Source organism: Octopus bimaculoides, chromosome 3, assembly GCF_046866305.1.
Source record: "Octopus bimaculoides isolate indiv1 chromosome 3, ASM4686630v1, whole genome shotgun sequence".
In the NCBI taxonomy this organism is placed as follows: domain Eukaryota; kingdom Metazoa; phylum Mollusca; class Cephalopoda; order Octopoda; family Octopodidae; genus Octopus; species Octopus bimaculoides.
In genome coordinates, this window is record NC_142930.1 from 168,452,483 (window position 1) to 168,464,011 (window position 11,529).

General features: G+C 37.8%; 1 protein-coding gene across 2 annotated transcripts in view; it reads left to right on the top strand.

Moving 5' to 3' along the window:
• The first annotated feature begins 4,672 nt into the window (after positions 1-4,672).
• LOC106876115 (uncharacterized) overlaps positions 4,673-11,529 on the top strand; it is a 93,271-nt gene continuing 86,414 nt past the window's right edge. For both annotated transcript variants that reach the window (XM_089350003.1, XM_089350004.1), the window contains exon 1: positions 4,673-4,772. In XM_089350003.1, coding sequence (XP_089206129.1) covers positions 4,692-4,772 — 81 coding nt within the window. In that variant the 5' untranslated portion in view covers positions 4,673-4,691. The remainder of the gene's footprint in view (positions 4,773-11,529) is intronic.

An 11,529-nucleotide genomic window follows, 5' to 3' on the forward strand; every position in this document is an offset into this window, starting at 1 on the left:
GCAAAGTTAAAGTAGCTGCAAGAGTATTAATGGCAGAGTTGATAATAATGACAGAGACACTAACCATCTCTACATCTGCTGTACAGGGTTCAATACTAATAATTTAATATAGCACAAATCTGTCTTAAGAAACAAACGGGAAAACTACAACAGTTCCAGAAATCCCTTATACTATAGTTAATCTGGAAACGCGAGGGGAGAGACAGCCTGGGGTTGAAAAGTCATCCATTGGCATAAATTTGCTCTGAATACGAACTTAGATGGTCACTTGAACGGGAGCACCCCAACTTGAGCCCTCCAAGAAAAAATATAAGAGGATCAAATGGACATGAAAAGAGTATATAGAAGTATACTATTAATATTGTTATTTTCGTATATACACAATACTAGCAACTGGGAAGCGGTTGCCAGCAACCGTGGAGATTGGCGACGCGCCATAGAAGAGGGAACATAAAGGGGTGACAGAGGGGGAGAGGAGAAATGGAAAGACAAGAAAAGACAACAAGAAACTATGACTTTACAACCAGCCAGGCAAAGTCATCGCTGCATCTGCGTCGCCTGCCAGAGGGAGTGTTTGGCCAGGATAAGGCTACACAGCCACAGCAGCAGATGTAAAGGAAATGAAATGTAAAACCCGAGACAACAGGTTGTCAACAATTACATATATACACAACAGATTAGACTGTTGGAAAAGAAGAAATCCCAACATAGGGCGATAACAAATAACCTTAGATGCCAACATCCATCTTAAGTATCCTTGCTGTCCCTAACAACACTGATTTCTGGAGCTATAATAAACTGGGTATTGTGCATTTTTCCTATATTTGTTCAGATCTTTAGGGATAGTTCCCAATTCACATACAACTACAGGGATACATTTTACCAGCATTTTCCATAGTTCTCTGTAATTCGATAGCTAGGTCTTGTACTTTGCTATTTTCTAATACCTCCCACATTGAGCTTTTTCATCATTTGAGACTGTAAAATCAATTATTTGGCATTTTCTCTTTACTACAACTACCAAATCATCCCTTCTAACTGCTATTACTGTCAGCCTGAATGTTGAAGTAACACAACATCTTGTATTTCTTACTTTCTAGTATATTGCTAGGCTCATGTTTATACCATTTATTAGTATGTTCAAATCCTGGTGGATTACTCTCCCTAGGTTGTCATGTCTTTTCTTGTATTCTTTCTGGGTTAGCATGCTACATTCACTTATTATATGAGTAGCGCTTTCCCCTTTTGATTTTCATAACCTACAGTGGGAATCTATTTAGTTTTTGTCTATCTTGGCTTCTATCCAATTAATCCTTAATGTTTGATCTTGTGCAGCTACTAACAAACTTTCTGGTCACTCTCTTCAGATTTCTTTCTGCAGCAATAGCCATGTCTCATACTACTATTTACTGAAACTATCTTTGGGAATCTACCATGCAGCACCTTCTCCTGCCAGGCAGATAATTTCTTTCCTTTTTTTCTGGTTTTTAACCTCGTTTGGGTTTTTGTTTTCTCTATGTCTTGCTGTAATTCGAGCAGCTTTTAATAAACTTTCTTCACTATTACTATATAAGAGTCTATCTATAACCTAGCTACCACCACGCAGCCTTCTACTAATATTAACTCATCCACCTTCCTTCCTGGGTAAGTATGACCTTGCAACTCCTATCCTTGGGTGGAGTCCGACATTTATATTAAACTTCTTCCTAGTCTTTCTGTCTAGCTTTCTTCTCTCTAACTGAATTCAGTTTTTATCTCCTCTATAAAACCTGCTGAGTATCTAAGTAATAATACTGCCCAAGTATTTACAGCCTTCACTAGATTCGGACCATTTAGTTTTGACTCCATTAGCTTCCTCAACCTTCTGATGTACTCCTTCTCAATTTTCGTTTTCATTTCTATAGTTAGTACTTTGTCAGATTTTAATATTCCTAAATACTTGTTCAGTTTTCAGGCTTCTATTCTACTCATATCTTGTTTTAAAACTCTCTCCTTTCAATGATTTTAATGTCTGGCCATCTGATAACTGGATGTCCTCGCTTTTGACTACCTGTCCCCTCTCTCGTAACTAATATTGCACACTCACCTGTGCCAAATTCCATGCCTGTATCTTTGCCGAAGAGTCTTACACTCTGTGTTAAGGAATCTATCTCTTTTTCATTCTTACTAAAAAGCTTCAGACCATCCATGTAGAGGAAATGCTTAAATTTTCCCTTACCATTTCTTAACTGACACCCTGCATTTAACTTCCTTAATATCAAACTGAGGGGCATCAAACTTAAGAAGACAAATATTAAAGGGGACAACGAGTCCCACTGGAAAATTCCTGTTTTGATATTAACTCTCCTTAAGAGTGTGTCAGCTGAGTAGAGATCTAGTTTCCATTTCTTCATACTAAAGCATATTCTTATCAGTAAGAATATCTAAGGCAGCAGTTTTAGCCCAGACTAGAAACAAGCACAGCAGAAGCTGTGCTTGTTTCTAGTCCGTCTAATTCTGGAATTTGTTGTATTTGGAATTCACTTATATATTAATTTGGCTTGTTTTGTTACTGGGTGTGATGCTTTTTTTTGTTTTTATGCTTTGAGACAAGTTTTAACATCCAGTCCTCAGTTTTTCAGGTAGGTGTTTAGGCCAATTGCGGCAATCTTCATTGTTAATGCCAGTGGTAAAAGTCCACGGCTACCCTCCTTTCTTAGCAGCTAAACTTGTTCTTTGGTGCATTCTATGCATTGCCAACAATTTTCATCGTTTTCTTTCAAGATTACTGACTTCAGTAATTAACCAGTTAATAATATTGAAACTGTAAGTCACAACTGGCATGGATAAAGTATTGATCGCTTCGATCCTGTTTCTTGCGTTCAGCTCTGTTTTGAGTATTGCCCTTACACTGCGATAACATTCTTTTCTGGTGTTTCCTTCATTTAATATTTCATTCCATCACCTTGCAATATCCCTAGGTATTTGTAGCTCTCGGTTGGTTTTAATTCCTTTATGACTTTCTGTTGGTCAAAATTAACGTTAGATGTTTCTATCATTTTCCTCTGTTAAAGATAGCTTTTTCACATTACCGAGGCCGATTGCATCGTGGTGTCATCACTGAACTGTTTAACAATTGCTAATAGGACCTGTATTTGCTGGTCATTCTTTGCAAAGAGATTTCAATTATCCATGTAAAACAGATGATATATATTCTAATCGAAAAATTTATAATTTTGTGTTTGAGGGAACAAATAGCATGGTACCGTAGACTGTAGGTAACAGATATTCTCTCTCAAAAGAAAAAGGCTCACCTCTCGACTGATGTGTATAGTAGTTATACGCATAAGTGCGTGACAGTTTGCGTAAAACGAGACATTAGTATCAATAACACGGTATACATTTGGATCAAACAATAAGCGCATGGTCAGTATACAAGCATTCTTTGAATAAACGGTCAACAAATAACATATTGCACGCACAAACTCATGCACACACACACACACACACACACACACACACACACACACACACACACACACACACATATATATATATAAGGGCTTAATGGGTTCCAGATTTTTCTGATTGTCAAAATTTAAATGAGATAAGAAAGATATAGGGCTCTTTGAGATTATTATTTGAAATCATAATCTCGAAAAGATATAAATATATTCTCAAGGGAAAATATAATCTCAAAAGGCGATTCATGATTTGAGCCTCGATTTTAAAGGCAAATTTGACTAATGAAAACTGTGAAAGAACCTCATGGTAGAGCAGCCCTCGGTTAGTGGTTTGTTGAGTGAATCTGCCACCTGGTTCTAGAATACCACTAAGCACTTTGAGCGTCGTTAACGATTCCTGTTCCCTTGTTGGATAAGCACCAGATCTACAATCATTCAATAGGGTCTTCCTTTCTTCACCATTCTCAAAGAACCTGATAACGGTTTTGGATGATAACCTTTCAACTTTTGTCGTATGTCATTTTGTCTCTCTGCTACTACTATGATTACAAACGAGGAAAATATGAATATTTAAAGTTGGCCTTGAACTGCTAAATTGAATGAGGAAAGATAATAAAAGCAATTGACATCGCAAATATTTCAGTTCTCATCAATTTTCATGAAATTATAGCTTAAGACTCAGAATCAATATTAAGATAAATTCTTTCCATACCACTCTCTGCTCTCTGAAATGTTATCCTTCAACAGGTTTCAAATCCGATTATATTAAACCAAACAAACGGTCCTTTTTGCTTGGATGCGAGTTGTCGATGAACTTTTATCGGTGTTTGTCAAGCCAGATTGAACATAGTCTAATTACAAAGAAATACTCTAGGAAATTAGAATGTCAAGAATGGATCAAGGTTATTCATTCTCTAACATGTTATTTTCTAAGTTCTCTATTATATTTGAACCTATATTTTGTTTATTTATTCAAACAATGTACCCTACTGTCCACCTGTTACACAGGCATGCGCATGGATATGTGTTTGTGTGCGTGTGTGTGCGTTCCTCTGTGTGTGTTAACATCTGTGCATACGTGTGTGTATTTGTGTGTTTGTGTGTCTGTGCTGTGTGTGTGTGTGTGTGTTGACCTCACTATCTGTATCTATTTAGCTATCTACCAATCTATCTAGCAAGATCCTGCCGTCTATATATATATGAACTTTAAACAAATGGTCTTCCAAACTGACCGATCCAGCAACAACGATGAACTGGCGACACACAGACACATTGCTGCTTTCTGCCCTTATGATTATCGTTTGCTTTCAACTTCATATTTCATACGCTGTAAGTTCTTCAAAACAATTTTCTTCGCTGTTTCTCACAGTCTATCATTTACTGTTTAAGACACATTGTAATAAACCCTATACATTGTCTTGCTAAACTAATCTTTCTTTCTTAGCACCTTTCTTCTGTTTCATCATTAAGTAGAGATATCTGTGTTAGCCTAAAATGTTGTTCATTGTTCTATCTCCAGTGAGAATGGGTAGATTTTGCATGATGATGTGGAAGGCCTCATTGCCTCTAGGCTAGTGTGTGGAGATATATGGGAGTCTATTTCCTTTGCTCGTTTAATCCTATCATTTATTAATGATGTTGATTTGATTAGTATTGATTTGAGTTCAAGCAGTCTTCGTTCAGGAGTATCGGTTTCCGAAGAGCTACAGATGCCGAATTCGGTCATCAAGAGCGGAGCTCGAGTATAGAGTTAACTATTTTGTATTCATTCTTGTGCCTATTAGAAGCTTCACTTAACGATTCCTTTTTTGCGTGGTTTGACTTTTAACTGCCTTTGTCAGCATGTAAGACGCCCTGTCAGGAGTCTTCTCTCCGTGTATATATCTTTATACGGTTCGTCTGGAAAAAGTATATAGTATTTTGCGAGTGGGGTCAGTACGTCCAGATTCTTCAAAGCCGTGCCCAAGCATGGCCACAATCTAATGATTGAAACAAGTAAAAGATGAAAAGATAGAAAAGATAAACGAAAATTAGAAGAGTTGGTGTTTTGTCCACTTTCACCAGCAGAGTGGATCTCTAAAGAAATCGCGCCGCTATTTCTTTGTCTCTCTCTTTCTCCCACTCTAAAAGAACACACACACATACGTATATTCATTCATGTTTCAGATATACCTACTTTTCTAACTTCTCTGTTCAGATATAAATATACAAATTTCTTTCACATAAGCAGAGACAATGTGACACTGAAGCCATACGCACACAGACACAAATACACATCGAAACGAAAATCATCGACACACACAACACACAGAAAAGACAACCACACAAATCTTTGCCCTGCATTCCTGTAATCTAGCGTCGGAATCTCAACAAAAATACTGACATCATCCAGCATTTGTAAATTCATGTAACTATGACTTACTGATATTCACATTTCATTTGTATTTTCATTTCACTACAACTTACTGATATTCTTTATCAAAAACCTTTCTCCTTCCCTAAGTAACAAGGATGTCCAGGTATTAGTGCCCTACGGCCGTTTCATGTGACTCCATTCAATCGATCAATACAAACATTACTTCAATTTGAAATAAATCGCTCTCCTTGGATGCGTTCGACCATATAGATGTTCAACATACAGGATGCTCCCTTATAATTTTTTAGCAAATTTTTCATCAGTACTAGAGAATAAAATGCATTGCCCCTTTTTCTATGATTGTGGCTGAATGAATTTAGGGAAACAATACTTAAAGCTTACAATAATTTCGAGTGGGAGAAGGAAATAATGGGGGCATCAAGAAATAGGGATGGTAATATAGCTACAGTTATCTTTATCGCATTCAAATGACCCAATGTAGCAAGTTTATATCCCCTTAGAATCAAAGTCATTGGGAATTGGCAGTTCTTGTTGTTGATAATAAATTGATTAATGTCAGATGCTCTTCCTTACCATTTTTTCACTATGACCAAAAAATCAGTCATACCTACATAAAAGAATATGTCCGAAAAGATTCGAGCAAGACAATGATATATAGGGACGAGGTAATAAGCAGAAAGAGGAACGGCAGGAGTAACTTAACAACTTATTAGGATTATTGTTCAAACCCAGGTCAGGCACTGATTTTGATTCAGGTATTGCAGTTCCTCTTGGGCCAGTGTATCCTGCCTGCATGTCGTTCAGCTTTGTGTGCTGGTAACGCAGAGAACGGAATTTTCCTACATTAAACTGTATTTTGTTTCCTCAGCTCACCTGCATATTGTGTACACCTCCCGTTGTAGATGAGCAATATTTCCAGGATTTTGTATTGTTTGAGAGACTTTTGTGTTTTCTGCACAGCTAGCAAGAATAGCTATCTGAGAAATTGAGTGCATGTTTGAGAGGGCCGCTATGAATAACAGTGGCCCTAAGACAGTGTCCCTCTGGAACACCATTTATTTGTGTTTGTATACATATATACACCTTATTATATATATATATATATATATATATATATATATATATATATATATATATATATATATATATATATATATATATATATATATATATATATATATATATGTTAAAATTCAAAATGGTTGACGACTAGCATCACACTTGAAACTCAACAGTACCAACGAATTTTAAATTGTTATGATCCATATGTGTGTGCGTGCATCTCTCTTTCTCTTTCTATCTCTCTTCCTCTCTCTCTCTCTCTCTCTCTCTCTCTCTCTCTCTCTATATATATATATATATATATATATATATATATATATATATATATATATATATATATATATTTGAAGGTTTGGAGGTGATGTACAGAAATTATTTATAAAAAATTAAGGTACTCAGAAACCTGGATGTTTGTACATTTACAGATTTTTATTAATGTCACATATTAAATGAAGCGCTTTTTACCTAGTCGTGTAGGTTTTTCAAATTGTTTGTTTTTCAAACAATTTGAAAAACCTACACGACTAGGTGAAAAGCGCTTCATTTAATATGTGACATTAATAAAAATCTGTAAATGTACAAACATCCAGGTTTCTGAGTACCTTAATTTTATATATATATATATATATATATATATATATATATATATATATATATATACATATATATGAGTGTGTGTGTATGTCTTTAGCGCTATTGGTAACATGTAAAACAGTGCAACCTAGTGATTGGTCGGGTCGTCGGGGAGTAAACTGCAAACCTCACCGAGCTTCCTTGGGGAAGAGGGTGATTGTTGTACACACTTCGGGACGTGGAATAGAACCCGTTAAAGGGTGGAGGGACTTATGAGTAGTTAACATCCATGCAGCAAGGTGTATTTGTATACACTGTTTTATGTTATTTTATTTCTATTTTAAATTTGATGTATTTAATTTCATACACTAGTGGAGAGATGAAGCATCTTAACCATGCTGAAGGCATCGCGTCTAATAGAAGGAAATTCTGATATAAAACCAGGTCTTGGATCACTGAGGGTCTCCTTAACAGGGCAAACTCTGACTCATAGGGTAACCTAGGCTCTCCAGCCTGTTTATAGCGGCTTGTATAGATGGAAACCTCTGAAGATAAAACCAAGGGCCTGTTGTTTTTGGTATAGTTGCACATGTGTACACCATATTCTTGCTATCATCACTTCCAAAAGGTGTGGCTGGTTCTACACAAGCCTTCAACACTTAAATCAAATCATAGTTGTGGGTTTTCTGACAACTTACATTTATTCATTCAATATTGCATTGCTTCAACTTGCAAAAACAAAGAAGTCCTCTGGCGAGAGAGTGAAAGTTGCACGGACAGGTAGAGGATATTACTGAAAGCCTCTTTCTGGATCTCCAGCACAGAATTTGTGAGCAACTGTGACGTCCATATCCTCCAGTGGTGACAAATCTGGTCTATTTTGATGCAGCACTGCTTTCTCCAACAGAGGTAGGGGCGAGAACAGAAGCCCTAAGCATTGCTAACTCACCTTAAACTTGGCAGCCTGCTGTAGCTATCTGGATATTCTGTAACGTAGTCGAAATACTAGGAGATCTGAGAATATTAACCTTGGTTCTTGGAATGTGCATATTGTCTAAGACAATCACTCAACACAAAACCGAAAAAACAACACCGATTGCCCCCTTGAACTAAAGAAATATATCCTCTACACAGCTGCAATCAGTGAAACTAGTCTTGCAGGATCATCACAGTTAGAAGGAAATAATGGTGAATGTGTATTATTCTGGCGTGGAAGAAATGAGGACTAGCCACGCCACTCTTGTGTTGGATTTGACATCAAGACAGAAATAGTTCGATCTTTTCTTTCTCTACCTAAATGTATTTCTGATCGCATCATGATGTTAAATTTTGAACTTGATCATAACACACGTGCTACGCTTGTCCTTTGCTATGATCCTACCGTGGTTAGCACTGAGGAGAAAAGGATGACGTTTACAACCAACTGTCTAATGTCATCTCCGTTTGTCACCATAGGGATAAACTTATCCTTATGGGCGACTTTAACGCTCATGTTCGTACTGACAATCAGGCATGGGAGGGTGTACTCAGTCGCTATGGTGTAGGTCGAATGAACTCCAGTGGTCTGCGTGTGCTCTCCATCTGCAAGGAATTCAGTCTCAGCATCACAAATAGCTTTGTGAAATAGCTGCTTGACGACTTGGATGAATCCTAGATCTAAGCATTTGCATCTCATAGACTATGTTATATCTAAGAAGCGAGATATCAGGGACTTTAACATTACACGTTCCTTTCATAACACTTATTATCTCTCTGACCATTCTCTCCTCCGTAGTAAGGCTACCATCCATCTGAATCACATAAGTGCCTAAGCGCTTTAATGTTCCGCCTTTGAAAACTGTTGAAAAACAGGCTGAGCTCCCTATTAAGTTGGACACTGCACCCAACACAGTTGATATCAATGATGACATAGAATCATCTGGGAATGCTCTGCGTGATTGCAATGCACTCTGCATCTGTAGAGGTTCTTGGACGTCCTGTTCGTAAACATCAAGATTGGTTCAACGATAACAGCATAGTCATCCAACACTTGATAGATAAAATGCACAGCTCTCGCAAAACCTGCATAAATGATAAGAGTTGATCCTGAAAAGAGACTGCTTATAAGAAATGCAGAGGCCAGATGGCACGTGCTCTAAGACAGACGAAAGAGGCCTGGTGGTCTTGCAAAGCGACTTAATTCCAAAACGCTGCAGACAGAAACGATTCTAAAGCCTTTTATGATGGTCTCAAGAACGTGTATGTTTCTCAAGAGCACAGTCTTACGCCTATTCGTTTCGTCCCATAGATGGACATTGTTGATTGACAAATCTTACGTCCTGAAATAATGGAAAGATCACTTTCAAGGCGTGTCACTAATGATGACGTCATAATGTCTATTCCACACACGCTGAAATACCGGAATTGACTTTGGAGCCAACCTTCCTGGAAATGTTAATCTCCATTAAGTAGATCTCTTTTGGTAAATCATCTGGAAGTGATGCTGTCCTGCCCAAAATCTACAGGCATGTTCGACAGAGGGTTTTCCTTGAATTGTGTGACTTGTTCATAAATATTTAAATAGTTGGCCGTGTACCACAGGACTTCAAGGATGTCTTAATTCAACGTCTTTATAAGAATTAAGGAAACATAATTGTGATAGGCATCATGGGATGTTGCTTCTGTTCATTGTTGGTAAGTTTCTTGCTCGACTCATTCTTGACAGGATCAGCAAACACGTTGTAAACGATATCTCTCCAGAATCATAGTGCAGATTTCGCTTTGGTTGTGGCACTATCGACATGATGTTTTCCCTTCGTCAGGTCATGGAGAAGGTACGGAAGAAAAATCAAGAGTTGTTCATGGTATTTGTTGACCTTACTAAGGCTTTCAGTTCTGATAACCGGCAAGCACTATGAAAAGATCCGAAAAAGCTTGGTACACCTGACAAGATGTTGAATGTTACCATCTCCTTTCATGCGGGAATGAAGACTGTTGTCGCGAACGGTGAGGAATCTTCGGCTTCCTTCGATGATACAAACGACACAAAGCAAAGTTGTGGTATGGTCCCTGTTATGTTTGCACTCTTTTCAGTGGTGCTGAGGTATGCGTTTGGTGACATACAAAGAGGTATCAAAAATTACAGTTTCCAACGAGTGGAGGACTATTCAATCATCAGCGTTTCAAAGTCAGAACACAGCTATGCACCAGTATCATTCGGGATCTGCTTTTTGCAGATCCCGAATGCTGCACTTATAGCGACCTCCTTAGAGGAACCTCGGGAACTTCTAGTCCGGTTTTCTGCTGTCAGAAAGTGTAGACATGTCAGTTTGAGGGTTAATTTGAGGGTCAAGTAAGTGCTTAAACGCAAGTCCTTCGATGTGTGGGACGCCCATATACAAACTTTAATGTCAAGGGTGAACAGAAGTTGATAGCGACCAGAAGGGAAGAAGAAAGAGCCAAACAGACGGTGAGTATGGTTAGTATCATAGTGTGTGATGGAGAGAGGCTACTAGACGGGCAAGAACATAGTCGAGGTATTTGGAAATCATTTCCGTGGGGCAGATGCAGGCGGAGAGAATGGGGTGGTCAGAGTAGTCGGGCTTGTGAATTTTGGGAAGGAAGTAAATAGTGTGGGGTGCATAGTGTACGGACAATGATGTTGGAGGCGTGACAATATCAAAAATAAGGATTTCTCCAAAGTAGCGCAAGTATTACCTTTAATTCTATAATTATATTCTGCTTTTAAGACCAACACATGTTTCAATTGCAGCGATTAGTAACCGTTGTAATTGCAACCCTGCTATAAAATGTTGCAGTCTCTTCAGGGTCTTAACTTGATGTCCCTTGGTATAGCGGCTTAATGATTTTCTTTTATAAACTCTGCGTTGTATAATGTAGAATTGTCCGTTAGGTCAGACGCGAACAATCTCTACACTAAAGTTATTATTGGATAATCATTTTCAGGCCACAATTTCAAATCCTTGTATAGTTTAGATGATAATTATTCATCTATACTTTGCAAATGTGAATTTCCTCATGTGCAAGCATCTCAATACTTGCTCCTGTCGAGAATTTATTATATTACACTTGGAC